At 38.2% G+C, this 20,975-nt stretch overlaps 1 protein-coding gene across 3 annotated transcripts in view; it reads left to right on the plus strand.

The window, feature by feature from the left end:
* The window catches only part of LOC140739201 (rho GTPase-activating protein 7), a 192,600-nt gene extending 171,913 nt beyond the window's left edge, over positions 1 to 20,687 (plus strand). For all 3 annotated transcript variants that reach the window (XM_073067275.1, XM_073067276.1, XM_073067277.1), the window contains 10 exons: positions 423 to 1,801; positions 4,501 to 4,671; positions 5,604 to 5,763; positions 6,914 to 7,112; positions 8,793 to 9,006; positions 10,979 to 11,093; positions 11,651 to 11,860; positions 12,834 to 13,051; positions 16,591 to 16,764; positions 18,388 to 20,687. In XM_073067275.1, the coding sequence (XP_072923376.1) occupies positions 423 to 1,801; positions 4,501 to 4,671; positions 5,604 to 5,763; positions 6,914 to 7,112; positions 8,793 to 9,006; positions 10,979 to 11,093; positions 11,651 to 11,860; positions 12,834 to 13,051; positions 16,591 to 16,764; positions 18,388 to 18,505 (2,958 nt within the window). In that variant the 3' untranslated portion in view covers positions 18,506 to 20,687. The remainder of the gene's footprint in view (positions 1 to 422; positions 1,802 to 4,500; positions 4,672 to 5,603; positions 5,764 to 6,913; positions 7,113 to 8,792; positions 9,007 to 10,978; positions 11,094 to 11,650; positions 11,861 to 12,833; positions 13,052 to 16,590; positions 16,765 to 18,387) is intronic.
* The last annotated feature ends 288 nt before the right edge of the window (positions 20,688 to 20,975 follow it).

Below are 20,975 nucleotides of genomic sequence, written 5' to 3' on the forward strand. Positions count from 1 at the left end.
GTGACTTACAAATTGTAGGATAATAAAGTAGAGCTGTAAATAAAATAATTTTAGTGACGTGAAATGATAAATAGATGGTAAGGTTCCCTTTGTTAAGTGTACAGCTGGAAAATCTGAAACCTTTTTATTCAGCTCTAACTAGTTTTCCCACTTTCTCCATCCTTGTGAATGATGCCAAAATTCTACACACAATTAATTCACCATAAATTCCACTTATTTGATTACTTCATGATCACGGTGGGAGTTCTCTGTTGAGCTGGTTTTGAATTTACATGAGCTTGCTTTGCTCCATGTTGGTTCTAGTGTTGTTGACATTGAAAATGATTGGTAATAAATAAATAAACAAAATACCATAAATTCATGCTCCATTGTATTTGTTTCAATCTTTGCTCAGTGAACTCTTCTGTTTGTCCCACCTTCAGAGTGATGAATCAGAAGATGATGAACCTTGTGCTATCAGCAACAAATGGACTTTTCAAAGGGACAGCCAGCGATGGTCTCGTGTAGAAACACTAGAATCTCCTCATTTAGAAAGTATCTCCTTACCTGGGAGCCCTTGCTTTAAGAGCGTTGACAGTGACGATATCATGTTCCCAGACCTGGGTGAGAAGCACGAGGTATCATCGGTTCACAGCAGCAGCAGCAGCAGTGGCGGTAGTGATAATATCAGTCTGCAGAAAAACGCTGAAATCCACACCACAGACTTTGAGACAAGTCAACATTCCTCAAGGTGTTCCTCTATAAAAATGCCTTCTGCCCACTCTTCCTTCAGTGGCCCACCATCCCCTAATGAGGTCTTTGGATTCAGCAGTTATGGAAAATGCTCAAAGACAAAGGGGAGAGGTTTATTTAGGAAAATGGAGAAGCTTCGACTGAGAAGTTCAAGTCAGAAGAAGAGCGGCCATCCGAAGCTCAGGCCATTTATCAGTGCCCCTGTGCTTCGGGAGGGATTTGATGAAGAAAAATTGAGAAACCTCAATTGTGTCAATGTTGCAGAACTCGAGGAGCAATTTCAGAGTCAGAACCTGTCCTGCTCGTCCCGAACTTGTAGCAGTAGCAGTCCATCGGAAAACAGTAGTACTGTAAGCACTCCCAGCCCTGTCCTTAGAACACGAAGCCAGATCTATAGAAAAGAAGGTGGACAGTATGTGGAAAATTTTAATTTGACTTTGCCACCTTGTAGGACCCAAAAGAGCAATGCAAATGAGGGGGGTCAAAATGATCATTTAATTTTTCATGTTCCACACGGTCACAAACCAGGAACATTTCCCAAAGCACTTCAACATGGCACGGCATCAGCAACAGACAACACATCAGTAAATTGGAGGACTGGCAGTTTCCACGGCTACCGAAAGAGCAGATTTGGGAGGGACAGCAGGGGGAGCAGTCCAAAGGAGTTGGACAGTGGACAGAACCCCCAAAATTTGGATAATCGAATAAGCATTTATGATAATGTCCCAGGAGTTCATGTTCACCTGAACAATGGTGTAATAGCAGATGTAGGTGATGACGATGTGTTTGCAGAAATGGATGATATCATGGAGCACGTGAATGGCATCCAAAGGCTGGTGGGCAAGTGGACAGAAAAATTTTCCGATGAAGGTGAATCAGATTCTGCAAATGACTCTACATCTTACCCGTCTTCTCCAAAGGACATCCATTTGGAGATAGAGAAACACCTTGGGAGGGTTAATGAGGAGTTGCCAGCTAACATGGCTGAAAAGTCTGTTGAATTAGATGCATCAGATGTCCATTTTGAGAGAGACTCTGGAGTTGGTTCATCTTTAAAGCATGCTAACAGGTATTAGCTTTGATTATTAATGGTTGAATTATCTGCTTCAGGAAATTGCTTGGATATCCAGAAGCCTTTTCTGCTATTTGCACGATAGCTAAATACTAATCTTGTTAATCTGGAATAAGTGTTTTTTTAATATAAAAGATCTGTTTTTTGTATATTTTCTTCTGTTTTTAAAATTCATTTTTAATATATTTGATCATTATCTAATTTGCACCATTTCACATATATAAATGTATAACTAAACTGAAACTGGTGCTGTCTGCCTGTAATTAAAACGATACAATGACTTGTGGTTTTGTATTTACCATTTGTATTCTTCAAATGAAACTCAGAAGGAATATTCTGTTGCATTATCACTTTATTAGAGAGAGTACCATAGTTTACCAAAATGTATAGTACAATCTGGTTGTAAGCTCCCAGGATAATGATGTGGACACGCTTAAATTGTAAACAGGATAATTTATACCTCATGGTGAGCTTTAGTGATCAGAGAATTTGCACAACTTGTTTTCTTGAAGATTCACACAGCAATGTTTGCCAACAAGAGGATCCAAAAATGAGCCAATTACTTTCCAAAGGACATCTTTAAAAATTTAAATTGTTTAATACTGACCTCCTCTAAAGAAGCAATGTGCCTATTAATAACTACCTGGAGATTAATTATGCCACCTATAATAGAGTTGACCAATCTGGAGGTGTGTGAAGAAATCTGTTGTCAGCTTTCTGATTTTCCTCCCACTTGTGACTTATCCTCTCCATGACAATTAAAGTCTTTAAAAACAGATTCACTCCAAGCTATTAAACCCAATATCAGATTTGGGCAGGGAGAGGACTCGATGCTAGAACACAGTCCTTAGCTTTGTGCTTGCTTTCCAGCTTAAATTGATGAGTTTCACTAATCCTGTTTGAGAAGCATTTACTAAATGATAAAGGGCTTGTTTGCACATTCCGAAAATGGAATAGGAAAGGTGATAACAATTTGCACCTATAAAGTTGTGTCTGTGACTTAGTAGTTGATTTAAGTATGACTGCCAATGGCATAGTTGGAAGTAATCTCAGTAAGGCAGTGTTTGAGGATGGACAGATATCAGGAAGAGATTGCAAACAGCTGGGGTAGCGACTCCATTGCCTTTGATACATTAGTTTGGTCCTGAAGTCCTTGGAAGAGCAAATGGTAGAAGTATGTTAATACGGAAAACAGATGATGTACAAGCAAGGTGGACAACACCAAGAAGAGTCATGGACAAAAATGAGAGTTTGAAAGTTGTCTACCAAAATTATTCAAAAATGAGCAAATGGGAGCTGAGGAAATGACAGCCTTGTGAGTAGAGATGAGCAAAATATTTTAAGGTTAAAATATATAGACTTGAGGTGATGGATTTCAATGACTGGTGCTGCAGCAGCGTGCATCTCTATAGAACTTTTCATACAAGGCAAAATATCTCAAAAGTACTCTGATTAAAATTGTGATACCTTGACATGCATGGATATGTTTGGGCAGAGGACATCAACTTGATCAGAGGAGAGGGGATTTGAAAGAATGTTGTGAAGAGGAGCTGTTTTATAGAGGAATTGCAGATCTTACGGCCATGGTAGCTGATGGGTTCTAGACGTGAGCTGCTTATAATCTGGAGATAATTTAAAAAGACCAAATAGAGATGAATACCTGTCTTAGAAGGTTATAGGGTTGGAGATGACAAAGTTTCAAACCAGAAAGGACACTCGAGCTGTATATGTTCAGGCTAATTTAAACTAGCAGCTGAACTATAAGCATTAGAAAGTCTTGTGTGAATTGGATTTCTGGTTCATTTGATTTAGTCCTCCTGAAACACATTCTCCATCTTAAGCATAAAACCCAAATGTAGAACATAGGCCTTGCAAATTAGAAGTTTAGTGCAACAGATGTCTCTTTCAGTTGGTCTCTATATGAAGGAAGATTACTGAATATTTTGATTGTTCTGAGAGAATTATTTTTACACACAGTAATGGTTGCCTTCTGATTCGGTAAAGTGATTATAATTTGTTATACATTAATAGTTTAAACCAGGACTATCTAAATTCAATTATTCACTTTGAGATTAATAACCCTTTTTTTTCTTGATATGAGAAAGACCACATTAAACCTTTGTCAAAATCTGAGTCTTGCAGTATAGCTGAGAATTTTGACTAGATGTTCTTTGACTTCTATGCTTTTGATGCAGTTTAATTCCACTTGCACACTTGACCTGATCTGCACACTGGGGACATTTTTATTGTTATTTTATTTACTAATACTATCATTCATCAATGAGACGACTAAATACTTTAATACTACTTGAAGTCAGTTTCAAATTAGGTTGCTCATGTATGGCAAAACAAATAATCTTATTAAAATGTATATATTTCTGATCATGCCTTCTACTCAAATTATGCAGTGTGGGTTATATCTCAAATTTATTATATTTTTATTACCAGGATAATAATTGTTTCTCATTATACAATGAGATAGCATTGATTAATAGATTTTGCACCTATGATGGTATATATTAGTGGAAATGTGTGCTGCAATCTGACCAGTTCATTATACATCATAAAGTAGAAACTATGTATTGAATTTATTTTTAACCAATTGCCTTTTAAGCGGGAGAAATACAGTGTATAATAATTTCTACATCTAGTAGTGGAAATGATTTTGCTAGGCTGATGAAATGTTTGCATTGCAGGCGAGAAAGACCATGTTGGCCCAGTGAGCAGAACTTGAACTATCAAAATCTCCATCTGCAAATTGACAGCCAGTCTGCTGCCCAGCTCAACCTGTTACAGAAGCTAGCCCTTCTTAAGCTCACTGCTCTAATGGACAAATACTCCCCCTCCAGCAAGCAAGGCTGGAACTGGTAGGCCATACATATATAGAATGTAAATTTTAGCTTTAGTCCAATAAACTATTATTCTCAACAATGCAACTGAAATGTTGATATACTTGGCAGCCCTTAGTTAAATTAATTCTGTTTCTAAATCTTTGAAATAGATCATTTTTCAGCCTCAAAATTCAACCGAGAAGCATTTAAAGTGATTACAAAGCAAGCAACAAGCTGTTTTAATGTACAGGTGTTCCCCCCCCCCCCCCTTTACAAAAGTAGAGCATTCTAATGAATCCTTTCTTAAGCCAAATGGCGTAAAGCAAAGACCATTCATTTATATGGGAAAAATTTTTGTAAAAGCAAAAATCCTATTCGTAATGCGAAAACAGGTTACTAATGTAGGTCTTTTGTAAAAGTGAACATTCGTAAAGCGGGGGGGGGGGGCACCTGATGTACGTTAAAATATTTTGTAGGTCAGAGCCAATGATGTGACATCTTCCATGCTTATTTTGTAGTATTAAAATAATATTAATTACGTTATACAATTGTATTTCAATTCTTATATCTATAGATTATCCTTTCTAAGTTTTATATAATTGCAAAAATATTTTTCAATTATCTTATGACAGCAAAACACATCATCATAGACTTCATAATTTCCAATTACTGAATGTTAGTACCAATTTTGTTTTTGTGTTTAAGCACTTGACAAATCTACGGCTCTTCAGTAACCTTTAGATCCTTCTGAAGAATAACCAGTGCCTCCTAAATTTCCTAATAGTGATGTCAATGCACTTTGAATAAACTATTACAAAGGGACATTCCTTATTTTGTGCTGTATTCATTAAAATGAAATATTAATAGTTCAACATTTTAAAATATTATGCCCAGTGCTCTCTTTAAACTAGAAAGAGTAAGGTGTGATATTCAGATTCAGCTTAACTGTTGTCTTGTTTAAACGGTAGGACTGTTCCGAAGTTCATCAGAAAGATAAAGGCTCCTGATTTTAAAGATCGAGTGGTGTTTGGAGTTCCATTGCTGCTGAACGTGCAGCGTACAGGGCATCCTCTACCCAAAGGCATACTGCAGGCCATGTACTTCCTGCGGAGCCAATGCCTGGACCAGGTTGGTGCAGTTCTTTTCAAACATTTTTGGATGCTTGCTCTTTAGAGATTATGTTTTATAACCCAATGTGCTTATCAGAGACGTCTTGGTCACATTATTGCATGGGCCAGATGTGTTTTCAGCCTAGCCTTAAGTGATACCCTTGTAAATTATTCCTGAATTGTTAGTTGCTCTGTGTGAAATGGGTAATGTGGCCATTCTCTAGCCAATTTAGTTTCTCAAATAACTTGTGAATATAAAATAATACCTTCCCAGGCCTGAATCAATGTATAACCTGAAATGGGAGGTGTTCAGTCCTTTGTGATACAACAGGGAATATAGAACAGCACAGTACAGGCCCTTGGCTCACAATGTTGTGCCAAGCCCAGTTTAACACTTTCCTCCCACTTAGCCCTCCAATTTTCATCAGTGTGCCTCTCGAAGAGTAACCTGCACCCAAAATGCTGGAGGAATTGTGAAGGTCAGGGAGCAAATACGTAGAGGAATAAAGAGTCAATACTTCGGTCCAAAATCTTTCAGGGTCCTGATACAAGGTTTCAGCCCAAAACATTGATACTTTATTCCTCTCCATAGATGCTGCCTGACCTGTTGAGCACCTTCAGCATTGTGTGTGTGTGTGTGTGTGTGTTACTCTGGATTTCCAGCACCTGTAGAATCTCCTGAGACTCTTTTAAATGTCCCTATGTATCTGCCTCTACCACCACTCCAGCAGTGCATTCCATGTACTGCTCGTCCTTGCAAGTCCATATACGGACTTGGATCCTTGGATCCCACTGTTCCTCCACACTGCTAAGAATTGTGCCATCAACCTTTGCCTTTGATTTTAAGTGATGGTGTAAAATTGCCAATAGTTAAGCAATTGCATGCTTTGCAACTCTTGAAATTAAAATGTAAACACCTTATTCCCCATGTGTCTATCACAATGTTTATATATTTTATACTGTATGTCACCTTACTTGTAGCATTCTAACTCTTGAGAGCTCACTTTAAGGTTTGTGTAGTGTCAGGTTCCCAATATTTGGGTAGAGTTGACTTTGGTATTATGTCATTTCCAGAAGATAAGATGATTGAGGAATTGCTGAAAAGATAAATTTCCTTCTGATGATCAAGTTAGTTATTTATATCTTTGAAATTATTTATCACGTATTAGGTTGGATTATTTAGAAAGTCTGGAGTGAAATCGAGGATCCAGGCATTACGAGAGATGAACGAGAACTCTCCAGACGGTGTCAGCTACGAAGGCCAATCTGCATTTGATGTGGCTGACATGGTGAAACAGTACTTCCGTGATCTACCCGAACCCTTATTTACTACAAAGCTATCTGAGTCATTCCTTCATATTTATCAATGTAAGTATAATGTGAGCTATAAAATGATTGTTCTTTATTGTCATCCATTAGCAATGGACTTTTAAAGTGATTCTTGGAGCTGTATGTTATGCATTTTAAGTGACACTAATGGAATTCTTCCATTAAAAGTTGCATGATCTTCTTGAGCAAGATCCCTAAGTGGATTAACTATTGATAGTATTTCATATTTATATGAAGCCTGCTACACTTAAAATTGTTAATGCAACTTGTTTTGGTACTTGGGATTGGAATTGGTTTACTATTGTCTCATGTATTGATGTACAGTGAAAGGCTTGTCAGGCGTACAAGCAATTCATTACACAGTGCACTGAGGTAGTACAAAGTAAAACAATAAAGTGTAACAGAAATAGAGTGCGGTGCAGGTAGATAATAAGATTTAAGGTCATAAAAAGGAAGATTGTGAGGTAAGAGTCCATGTTATTGTAATTAGGAACCATTCAATAGTCTTAAATGTTTCAGTGATGGCTAACTGGCTCTTGTGACATTGAGGATGGAAAGACAGATATTCTTGATCTTCACTTCTACAACATTTTGAGTTCTCGTATGAGTAATGTTAAAAACTGATATAGGAACGTTCAGCTCCTTGAGCTTGTTCTTCTATCACAACTGGTCTGTCCATCTACAATGAAATATCTTTTCTCCATGCCATCAATGCTTTGGCTCCCAAGATGGCACGGTACTAAAGTGGTTAGCACAATTGCTTTCCAGCACCAGTGATGGCTGATTGAGCTTCAGTTCCTGTCGGTAAGGAGTTTGTATGTTCTCACTGAGACCACGTTGGGTTTCCTTCAGTTTCCTCCACATTCCAAAGCCAGATGGTTAGGGTTAGTAATTTGTGGGCATGCTATGTTAGGGAGCAGAAATATGGTGACATTTGCACACTGCCGCTACACAATCTTCACTGATTTTGATCTGACACAAAAGATGCATTACACTGTGTCTTGAAGTACCTGTGACAAATAAAACTAAACTCTTTCAATGCTATTTAGCTCTGAACTAGTCATTTTGATGGAAGGTGCAATGCTATTCCTATGCCTTCTTTTAGAGCAGACTCATTAAATAAGCTCATTAAGACAGCCAGCTTGCACTCCTTCCCCTCCCCTCACCTTGTTCTGGCTTCTGTCCCTTTCCTTTCCAGTCCTGAAAGATCAACTGTCCACTCCCCTCCATAGATGCTGCCTGGCCTGCTGAGTTCCTCCTGCTGCGTTTAAGAAGCTAGTTGTACACTATCCCTTCCTAAAACACTAACAAATTTCCATATTGAAGCTAAACCTCTTGCAGTATACTTTATAGGTTTTGTTTTAACTTACAAGATCATCCTTTTCCGTGGGCTGTTCTGTCAAGAATAGAGGTGGAAGGAAAATATACAGTTTTTATTCTAAGACAAAATCAAATGACTTGTGCTCAGAAGAGTAGAGTGTGAATGCATCCACTTTAATGTTACTTAGAGCCTTCACTTCAATTCCTTATCCATTTTTCTGGAAGCAGGATATAGATGATGGTGGAAACTCTCCCTGTTCTGTACAATAGGTTCTATAAATCCTATTATTGTTATTTACGCATGACTTTGTAATATGATTTTCCTGACTGCATGAAATGTTGATTTATTGTTTGTGCACATCAGCCCTACCTTGACTTGCTTCTCTTTTTTTCCAACAGATCTGCCAACAGACAAGCAATTACCGGCTGTTCAGTCAGCCATCCTGCTGCTCCCAGATGAAAACCGTGAAGCTCTGCAGACTCTCCTCTTCTTTTTCTGTGACGTTGTAGCCTGTGTCAGTGAGAACCAAATGACTCCTACCAACCTTGCTGTTTGCCTGGCTCCATCCCTCTTTCACCTCAACACCCTGAGAAGGGAAAGCACTACCTCGAGGTGGGTTTTGGGGTTCACCTGAACTGGCTAATTGAACCCGAGAGAACATGTGATATGTGAAAGATGTGGTCACGTGGAAGCTTCTTCGCCTGGGTACGTGGGGAAATGCGTGAAGCCGAGCTGCAGGGTAGCAAACTGCACGTGTCCACTCGAAACCCTTCAATATGTAGCTCTCAGTGGCCAATTAGATTACTGAGGATTAATTCCCATGATTTTTGGAGGTCTTGATGAACTGTGGTGGGTGTCAGTGGCAAATGTATTGTGCAAACAAATGAGGAGGAGAAAATAGACAAAGTCGCCTGCTAGATGTTAGATGGTTGCTTACACAGCTTCTAAAGGTGCAACATTGTCTTGCCGTTTAGCCACTTTTCATATTGTGTGTGTGTGTGTGTGTGTGTGACGCTAGAATTAAGAAATCTATAATTAAAGATCAGCATTCAGTTTAACCTGTATTATGCTATTTCCAAGACTTTGCTAATTCCTCTAATCTTAAAGTTTCTGGGGATCAAGGGCTTGAAAGAAAGAAAGAAATATCTTTATTGTTATTGCATAGTACTATTTGTCATACACCAGTACAGCGAAAATGAGTTTGCAACTCTCGTACTCAATGCTATAAAATAACAAATAAACAAACAATAAAGAAAATCAAGTAACCAGCCAGTACAAGCAATTACTAATAGCTATTCCTCCAGTTCTGTGCACCATGACCTGATTAGTGGGGCTTATATAGAATTCACAGTTTCTGTGCCATGTAGAGTAAAACGTCCTCGTCAGAATGGGTGGGTGTAGTGTTGGAGGCAGAAGAATACATTGTTTGTTGAGCTTTCATGTGTTCCCTTTGAAAGGAATTTAGGTTCTCTGTCATCTTCAATGCTTCTCCTCAGCCCTGAACAATTAGATTCAGAATCATTTATTACACATCAAAACATACAGTAAAATGCATTGTTTGCGTTGGCAACCAACACAAACTAACGATGTGCTTGCTGTTGGGCAGCTCGCAAGTGCAAACGTAGCATGTCCCCCATGTTCAGCAGAGCACAAGTACCAACAGTGTAACAGAACAAAAATCAGTAAAGCAAGCCTTTTTCCCCTTGCTATCCACCCACATACATACTGTACACAGTCCTTCAACCGCAGGATAGGTAAGAATCCCCTTCTGTCTGAAATAGAAAATTCTGGAAACACTCAGCAGGTCAGACAATATGTGTAGAGAAAAACGAATAGAGCTACCATTCTAGGTTGAATTTAATCAGTTGGGGAAAGAAAAGTGGTCCCCATTATTTAGTGTGAATATTCAACTTTGAATCATTTCTTCTGTATGCCTGCTACAACCTGAATCGGGTGACTGGTCTTGGACATGGGAACGATGTGGCCTCCCATTAGAACTGACTAGTTAGGGGCTCAGTAATACGAATACTGGTTTATGTAAAGCACTGACTTTGGCTCATTTGCTTTTCCAATGATATTGGAGGATTTCTTTGGGACAGCATTGGTTGTAGTCTTGCAGTGCCTTATCTCCCAATTAAGTCATTTTATACCCACTGGTGTGTTCATTATCCAGCTGATTTGTAATTAAAGAAACCAGCTGGATAGTATAGTGGACTCATAGTTCATGTTCTGACACAACAGGACTGGTTCAGTCCCAGTCTCTAAAGTATACTAAATGCAGTCACCCATGAGGGGGAATGTTAGGTTATCTCCCGTGGAGAGGAACAGCTTTGAACTTATAATTGCAGATAAAGCTACTCTTTCATTTATCTAGCTTGGCTCTAAAACTTCAAAGCCGTCGGAAACCCTGGCTGCAGACTAGCTGCTTATCGTCTCCTGATAGTTACGGCTCTGTATTAGAGTAGAGGAATGCTGCCAGATAGTTTCACAGGAATAAATGTTACGTTCGCCTTCTGCTCAGTGAATAATGCCAGCTAACCGGATAGGAATTTAGACATTTAATTCTATTTTCTCATCTTTCTAGGGTAAGCCAGAGGAAATATAGCCTGGGGAAACCTGACCAGAGAGATCTAAGTGAAAATCTTGCAGCCACACAAGGATTGGCACACATGATTGCAGAGTGTGCAAACCTCTTTCTGGTAATATTTGCAACCATTTTGCTTATTAATGCTTATTACAAAATTCATTTTCAGTGCTTACACTTGAATAATTTTATTTGATAAAACATGATTTTGATATTTAGTTTCAAAATAATGGAACTGATTCTTGCAAGAAAATATTTGGCTTGTTACTTGGTAAAGCTTTAGCCAATATCCAATAAAAACATTGTTTTTTACAGGGCAATGCTCTTTCAAGCTTCCTATCTAATTACAGGAGCAAGAGCTCATTAACTTTTTTTTTCTTATTTTGAATGGGTGTACAATAGTTAATTAACCTGCAGTAATATCTGTTAAGGCCTGTATGTTATTGTAAGTTTTTTTTCCCCCTGGATCCCTATGAGGCAGTAGGTGAACCAGATTTGGAGCTTCTGAACAGAAACTTCTCAATGCACATCTTGCAAGGAAACTTTAGGATTACTTGATTAAATTGTTTCTTTTCTACCTCACTGACCTTTTTCTCCTCCCCTTAAACTCCTTTCTAGTAATTTGCCTTTTAGAAAATGAGGTAATGCTGAAGCCAATTTTCTTTCTTTCAGGTTCCTGAGCAATGGGCAAGGCAAAACTCAACCATCAGTCACCAATTCCAAATGGATTGTACTGATGTTCTAAATGATTCTGAATGGTACTTTCGCATCAAGACTGCACTACAGATCTCCTTGCAGAACCTGCTGAAGGAGGCAAAGGAGAAATTTAAAGGTTGGACCAGTAGCTGCAGCTTGGAACAAGTAGAAATCGCATGTAAGAAGGTAAGCAATAGCAATTATTCTTTTACGTATGCACTAGAAAGCTGCATTTTTGAAAATCAACATCAGCACAAAAAAGGCTGATCTGGTGAGATGACCAAATGTTTAAGCAAAATGGTGTGTTTTAGAAGGGTGTTTAGAAGCAGTAGTGTATCTTTGTGGGGAGTGCTAAAATGTGTGGCTGACAAATCAGTGGCCAAACTTCAGCTGTAGTGGAAACATTAACAATGCCAAAGTGGAAGGGCAATGATAGAGTATAGCATAACCATGAAGAAATTCAGATATCAGTTGGCAAAGTTTGAGGTGTTGAAGGAAAAGACATAACATACAGCAGATCGTCAGATAGAGATGACAGAGTGACAATGCCGGGTTAGAGGCAGCAGAGTTTTGACAAGTTAAGTCTTACAGTATGGATAATAGCAGGGTGAATATGAAATACTTTCATAATTTTAAGACCAAATATGACAAGGGCTTAATTCATCTTTTTAGAACTGGAGATGAGGTAGTCTTTGACTGGACTCAAATTAGAGTTGAGAGCACAGCCAAACTGAAGTCCAAGGTTGCAAACAGTATGCTTTAAGACAAGGCAGAGATAGAGATAAAATTGTTGATAATGATAGAGGTTAGAAAACAATCCATTTATGACAGTATTAAATGTTAGAAAGACTGGATATCAGAAAAGGTATGGGGGAGCTGAAAGGTTAAGAGATGAGAAGAGACCATGAATAATCATATTTATTCAGAGTTTTTGCAAATATGTATACTTTTTTGAATTTTCTTGTGATATCAAATGCTGATTTTTTAAAAAAATCCAAAATCTTGTCATGGATACACCTCAGATGTGGTGAGAGGATTGAAAACTGAAATAAAAACTTGTCCCACAAGCATAAACAAAGAGGCATATAACCATTTGTGCTTTAATAATTCTCTGTGATATTGATAGACATCCAATTCAGAGATGTACTTCTGTTTTCAGGTAGATGATAATCATCCTTTGCGCTTGTGGAAAGTGTCTACTGAGGTGGAAAAGCCACCAGAGGAGATCCTGAAACTCTTGCTAAGGTCGCATCATCTTTGGGAGAAAGACCTCCTCCAGTCAAAGGTCATTAAGACGCTGGATGATGAGACTGAAATATATCATTACACCATCAGTAGTACCTTCCCACACCCAGACAGAGATCATGTAGTTTTGAGGTAAGCAACGTTTTGAAACATGTTGGCATACTTCAGCAATTTCCTCATAGGAAATTCACTGTTTGGAATTTTGAACTCCCGTTAGCACTATACCTGGCTTAACTCCAGGCAGTGGGATTGTAAAATCTATTTGATTGATTAGTTGTTAATTACTGTAGGTACAGTTGCAAGAAAATGTTTGTGAACCCTTTACAATTTCCTGTTTTCTGCATTAATTACTCATTAATGTCAAAGTCACAATAATAGACACACACAATCTGCCTAAGCTAATAACACACAAACAATGGTACTTCTCATTCATACTGAGTACACAATTTAAACAATCACAGATTAGGTACAAAAAAGTATGTGAACTTCTGGGGGTTATAACTTCTACAAAAGCTATTTGGAGTCAGGTGCTCCAATCAATGAGATAAGATTGGAGAAGTGGATAGAGCTCTGCCCAATATATATTTATTTTAAAAAAACACACAAAGTCAGATTACTGACAGAGCTTGCTCTTCTCAAGGAATATCTGTTTATGTGCACCATGCGTTGATCAAAAGAAACTTCTAGAGGACCTTAGAAGAACTGTAGAGATGCCTGAAGCTGGAAAAAGCTACAAAAGCATTTCTAAAGACCCCGACTATTCATCAGTCCACAGCAAAAGAAATTGTCTACAAATGGAGGGAATTCAGTACTGTTGCCACTCTTCCTTAGGAGTGGTCGTCCTGCAAAGATCTCACCAAGAGCATAATGTACAATGCTGAAGGAGGTGGAAAAGAACCCAAAATTGACAGCAGAAGACCTGCAGAAATCTATAAAGCTTGCCAAAGTCTCTGTTCATGTGTCCACTATAAGAAAAACATTGAACAGGACTGGTGTTCGTGGAAGGACACCATGGAGGAAACCACTGCTTTCCAAAAAAACATAGCTGCACATCTCAAGTTTGCAAAAAAAAAAAACACCTGGATGTTCCATAACACTCCTGAAACAATGTTCTGTGGACAGATGAGAGAAAAGTTGAACTTTTTGCAGAAAAGTTTGGGGCTGCTTTGATGCCTCAGGACCTGGACAGCTTGCAATTATCGAGGGAACAATTAATTCAAAATTGTTTCAAGACATCTTACAGAAGAACATCTCTGGGTATCAGTCTGTCACCTGAAGCTTAATTTTAGTTGGATGATGCAACAAGGCAACAATCTGAAAGATGAGAGTAAATCAAATACAGAATGTTTTTGAAAAGAAGAAAATTGATGTTTTGGTATAGCCAAGTCAGAGTCCATACCTTAGCCCAGCCGAGATGCTGTGGGCATGACCTGAAGAGGGCTGTTTTATGCAAGGTGTCCCAGAAATATTGATGAACTGGAACACTTTTGTATGGATGAATGGTCTAAAATTCCTCCTTCATTGTGCAAATTTGATTAGCAGCTACAGGAAACTTTTGGTGGTGGTTATTGCTGCTAAAGGAGTTCAATCAGTTTTTGAATGGAAGTTTTTCCAGCCTGGATTGTGAATGATTAAACAATATGTTCAATAAAGACATAAAAAGTACAATTATTTAGGCAGGTTTGTCTATTATTGTGACTTGGATGAAGATCAAACCACATTTTATGAGTAATTAATGCAGAAAACCAAGTAATTGCAAAGGGTTCTCAAACGTCTTGCAACTGTGCGTAAATACTGAAGGTTTGTTGCACCATGACAATTCATCAGATTTGTGATCTGCCAATGGAATATTGTTTATTCCAATAAAAATTAAAGTAAGTTACAAAAATAAATATTGTAAAGAGGAATAACATGGTAGGGTTTGTGGATTCATGGCCGATCAGATCTGTGATGATGGAGGTGAAGAAGTTATTTCTGAAATGAGTATGGGTCTTCAAGCTCCTGTACCACTTCAATGATACTAATGAGGGCATGCGCCAGATGGTGAGGCTCCGTAACAATGGATAGTGCTGCCTTGAGGCACTGACTCTTGAAGATGTCCTCTGGTGGGGAGGATTCAAACGTTCATTAGTTCATTCTTCTTCTTCAGTTAGGCATGAAACCAAGAAAGAAAAGGAAGGCAGCACGATCATTAACCCATAAATACCCCTCCCCAGCACACACAAAAAAAAAACAAGAAAGATAGGGCAAAAAACACAGAATTCATTAAACCATAAGACTGGAAAAGAAGTCCACAGTCCAAGTCCACATCCAAAACACAGGAGCCTGGGCAATATTCTCCCTCTCTGTAGCAGGAGCAATCTAACCAACAATAACAAGGCAGGCAGTTGCCGTTTCAATCTCCCTCATTGCTTTAATTGGCGAATGATAAAAGCTTTAATCGGCAAAACGGAATCGAACATTGGGTTGCAGCCTTCTTGCCACAAGGTTCCCGCATGCTGCCTTGGCCTCCCAGGATCCCCGCTGAGACTGCAGAGCGCTGAAACACCCAAATAATCTCCAAACTGCAAATTGCAGGCTCCTACAGTTCCAGAATCTCATTCAAGATGAGAAACAAATGTAAAAGACATTAAAGTAGCGAAATATATGGTTTCATCATCTATCCAAAAGTTGTTGATCGAAGGAGCAATGTTCTCGGGTGCCATCTTGACTGGAAGCATTGTGCCTGTAGCAGAGCTGGTGAGGCTGCAACTCTTAGCAGCCTCTTTCGATTCTGTGCATTGGAGCCTTCGTACCTAGTGGTGATGCAACCAATCAGAATGCTCTCCATCACACATCTGTAGAAATTTGGTAGTGTCTTTGTTGACCCGCAAAATCTCAAACTCCTAATAAAGTATAGCTACTGGCATGTCTTTATTGTGATTGCATCAATTTGCTGTGCCCAAGAATTCTCTGAGATGTTGACACCCAGGAACTTAAACTGCTCACCCTTTTTACCACTGCCACCTCAATGAGGATTGGTGTATTTCCTGACCACCCCTTTCTGAAGTCCACAATCAGTTCCTCATTTTTGCCAATGCTGAGTGTGAAGCTGTGGTCAAAATACCACTCTACCAGCTGATCTATTTCACTTATTTATGCCTCCTTGTTGCCAGTCTGAGGTTTTACTAACAATGGTATGCAAAACATTGTCATGTTTGGTATTGATCCAGCATGGGGTGAGACCCTTCTAGGGAATGCTTTAAATATTTGATTCTTGAGTGGCAAACTTCAAATATTGCTATACGTTTTGGCTTAGAAATTCTGTCACAAAAGATCATAAAGGAACAAAGCACCGCATATTAATTGTATAGAAGTGATAGACTAAGAAAAGATTAACTGATGTTGCTTAGCTGATTAGCTGATGTTGTTTTTTATGTGATTCAGAATTAAAGTATTGTAGAGTGCCTACTGATTATTCTTCTTCATTCTCTCCCACTGCTTTTTTTAAAAACTACATATAAATTTAGTGAAGCAAATAACTGATGTGAAAATTCATGAGTTTAAAAATGTGCATTCAATAATGTGTTGGTTTCTTTGTGTTTCAAAATAAAAACATACATAATTATATACATACGAAGTTCCCTAGTCCTAAATTACTAGTGTTTAACTCTGCTTTCATTTTCTTTCAGAACCTGGCAGGTAGATTTTCAAACAGGATTGTGTATGTTAGCTGCCACATCTGTGGATACCAAAGAAGTTATTTTACACGGAGTCCAAGCAAATGTAATCACGTTCCAATATCACATTGAGCCAGTTGGACCCACAAAATCCAAACTCGTTCACATCCGTAGAATAGACACAAGGTAAGTGAAAAAGATTGTTCCAGATGGGAAAGAATTTGGATGTAGCCATCTGTCAATCTGTTGGAGCTTTTGTCATTGATCAGGCTTTTAGTCAAGTTATACTAGAATTGATCGTATTTGGATTTATGACAGGAATTTGAAACGGCATGCAAAAGTTTTTAGAGATGTCCAGTGATCATTTGATATTTGATATACATCAAGTTGCAAGATGAGAGCAATATTTAAGATGGATAGGGCAGTACAACACAGGAATAGGCCCTTTGCCCATGACTGATGCCTATGTTCAAACTAATCCCTTCAGCCTGCACATGGTCTATACTCTACTCTCCATACCCTGCCTGTTCATATGTCTAACTGATTCTTAGAGGTTGCTGTTGTATTCACTTCTACCATTTCTCTCTCATTATGTTCTAGGCACCCTGTATATTTATTAAAAAAAACTTGCCTCATAAATCTGCTTTAAATTTTCCCTCCCATGTTAAATCTATGCCCTCCAGTATCTGAGCGTGGCCTAGTGGGCAAGGTATCAGACTAGTAACCTGAAGGTCACTGGTTCAAGCCTCAGCTGAGGCAGCGTGTTTGTGTCCTTGAGCAAGGCACTTAACAACACATTGCTCTGCGACATCACCGGTGCCAAGCTGCATGGGTCCTAGTGCCCTTCCCTTGGACAACATCGGTGGCGTGGAGAGGGGAAGGCCTGCAGCTTGGGCAACTGCCCGTCTCCCATACAACCCTGCCCAGGCCTGCGCCCTGGAAACTCCAGGCGCAGATCCATGGTCTCTCGAGACCGACGGATGCCACCAAGTATCTGATATCATAATTTTATATACTTCTATCAAGTTTCCCCTTGGCCTTCAGTGTTCCAGAGAACGCAATTTGTTTGTCCGACCTCGCCTTGTAGATAATACTCTATAATCAAAGCTACAAACCAACTTTGCACCAAAGTCTCCAGGTCATTCCTATAATATACACAATACCCTAGATGTGGCCTAATGATGTCCCGATTTTAATACTTAACATCCTGATGAGGCCAATGTGCTCCATACCTTCCTTACCATCCTATCCATAACTTCCATGGAGTCACGGACTTGCACCTCAAGATCCCTTTATAAATCAGTGCTCCTAAAGGCCCTGTCATTTAATGTATAAATATGATATGAATGTATATATCATATAATTTTAGTGTTGGAGTTCTTACTCAGATTTAGTACCACTAAGGAAACTGTAATTTTAATTGGATCTAATCAAACCATATCAGACTGCTGTTAAATTGTACTGTATGCCATGTAAATTAGGATTACAGTGTCTTGCCCCTGAAATGGCATTTTAAGAGCCATGTCTTGTGACTGAGGAAAATTTGCTGCCACATCTATTGTGGTAGATTTAATCTCTTGTAACCAACAGATCTTGTAGCTTTTAAGTAAAAATGGAAGTTTGTTGGAATAGGAAGACAATTAGCTCAGTAAAACCTCTCCCATGTAATTGAAATATGGATGTTTGCTTACTTGTAACACAATTCTTTCAACAGGCTGTCAATGTGCCATAAAAGCTTGATAAATTATGTGATATTAAAGATTCTCTATCAGAAAACATAGGTTAATTCTATCATTGTTTTTTTTGTAGAGGTCGAAATCCAGAATGGTACAACAAAGTATATGGCTATCGCTGTGCTGCTGAACTCCTCAAGATTAGAGATTCCTTCACTGCATCTGATACTGAACTACGAGAAACAAATATATGAAACTGCAATCTAAGTAAAAAGCAGATGCTGGAAATCTGAAATCAAATCAGAAAATGCTGGTGATACTCATCAGGTCGAGCAGCAGCCGTGGAAGAAGATATAATTAATCTTTCAGATCAACAACATGCATCAGAACTGAAATGTTAACTGCCACCCTCATTTTTTTTTTGTTTATGAAACTTACTTTAATGGCTTAGTTGTGCAAAGTTTAAACCAAAGCGACGGATGTGCTTAAAAGTGCATACCAGAAAATCTAGCAGAACACGGTACAATGATTGGAAGAGTGGCTATACAAAGGAAAGGGGCCCCAGCCAGTTTAACACAGCTACTGCTTTGGTGGGGTGCTTGGGGAAACTGGTGGTTTGGGTGGGGGTAAATGGTTGAACATCTGTTAAGAGTTTGAAACATTAATCATGAAATTTTGTCCCAAATTCTTCTAAGTTATGCATTCCCTCCCCTACCTCATTTGGAAGCATTTCTTCTATTTGCTTTGGCACTCAAAGGGAAATTCTAAATCACAACAGTGAAGTTTATGGAGTTAGCCGAAAATTGACCTAATATCCTCATTGCAAACAGCCGATTTCAACAGACGTAAAGCTGACCAGTTGTCGAGTGATGTCAGCCTGGATTTATTTAAGTATGTTTAATCTGGTTTTATCAGTGGGAAAGGGAAAAGTTACAACAGATGCCCAAGATTATTTTGTGGGAATCTGAGAACAGTTGTCCTTCGTATCAAACAAAAAATGTTTAGAACTTTGAGGTCTCTACTTCCTCAGTGGGTTTAGGGAGGAGGCTGTCTCTGGTGGCTTCATTTAATTTTTGCAATGTCAGCTTGGAAAGAAAAGATAAAGAATTTTACAAATTTATATTTGAAACGATTTTCAAAAACAAAACCATCAGTAATTAAACAATGACACAAATATTTCATTGAACCAGATGTCACAGACTTAAGTCATTTGTTCTAACTGCATTAACTTTTGAGTTAGATGAATAATGATGGTGCATATCTTAATTTTGTTTCATTCAGTAGTTAATTGTTATCACACAATGTGCAAATGCCAGTAATATGGCCATAGAACCTAAATCAATTTAGCAATAGCATGTATGCTCCCATCAGGGTACGTGTATTTTTTATCCGATATCATGAATGACCTGTTAAACCAACTCTCAAAAATGACCAGTCTGTTTGCCTATTCAGATTACATTTTAAATATGAAAATGATGCTTTTGTAATGAGAACACAGTACTGTACCCAAATAAGATGGAGATGTGAAGAGGAACAAGTGAGGTTGAAATGTGAACTGAGTAATCCAGTTTTGCAAAACATTTGGTGTTTTCTAAAGAACTTAATGATTTTATTCTTCAGAATTAAATTATGACTTGATAGGATGGTAGCACATTTATATTTTAAATCTTGTATCTATTCTGATTTATTGAACCATGCAACCATTTTACATATATAATAGTTTTTGTCCTCAGTGGTAAGATATAACTTCCATTTTATCAGGCTGATGTCATAAACTGGTCAGTAATTTCACCTAAGATATAATTCAGGCAAAGTAACCAAGAGGAAGCTTGTTAAATGGAAATACTTTGCCTGTAGCCCATGTTGCTTGCTTGGTTCAGTACTCTGCCAGCATTTACTGATTTAAATTGAGACAGTATTAACTGACTAGTGGTGCTGTCAGATTGTGTCAAAATGTGCCAAATTAATGATAATACTTCAGGCCAATGATGGTTGGTAAGAAGATGGAAAAGTACATAGAAATTTATTATGCAAAGCAGGATTGCATGTAAAAACAGTTTGAATCAATTATTTGTGCAAATAATTCCAGTATTACTTTGACTAAAGTGTTTTACATGCTGTAGATGTACAAGATATTACAGTAAGTTCATGGATGTTGAGCCTTGGTATAAAACCTGTCTGTGCAGATACTGGATTAGCAAAAATGCAGCTATTTATATTTAAAAGTGATTTATGTCGATTTTATTACTTGCAGCCAAAATTAAGAATCAAAATGCTATTTATGTATATCTATACATTTTGTACTTCATTTATGTAAATATTTACTGCATCTTAAACTCATTCAGAATGTCCAATAATTCACTATCCCATTTATTGAAAATGTAATGACAATTGTTTAATGTAGGATTGCATATATAATATAAATCTTAACTTGAACCAGGGAGTTTTATTTCCTTCTTTATTAGCTTTCAATTTCATCAAGCCGTGTACCAGAATATGTCATGATATTTGTCTTTGCAGCAGCGGTACAATGCAATAGATAATAGGGAAAGAAATTGAATTACAGAAAGTGAATTCCAGTTAAGTATACCAGGCCAATAAGGGACTAATGGCCCTTCAACTCGTCACATGAACCAAACATCATGGATGCTAGAAGTACTTGGGTCAAAGGTTACCAATACAGTAACCAATTGTGGCGGTAAGTCATTTACCAGTTTGTTCTCC

The sequence above is a fragment of the Hemitrygon akajei genome, chromosome 15, assembly GCF_048418815.1.
Source record: "Hemitrygon akajei chromosome 15, sHemAka1.3, whole genome shotgun sequence".
Taxonomy (NCBI): domain Eukaryota; kingdom Metazoa; phylum Chordata; class Chondrichthyes; order Myliobatiformes; family Dasyatidae; genus Hemitrygon; species Hemitrygon akajei.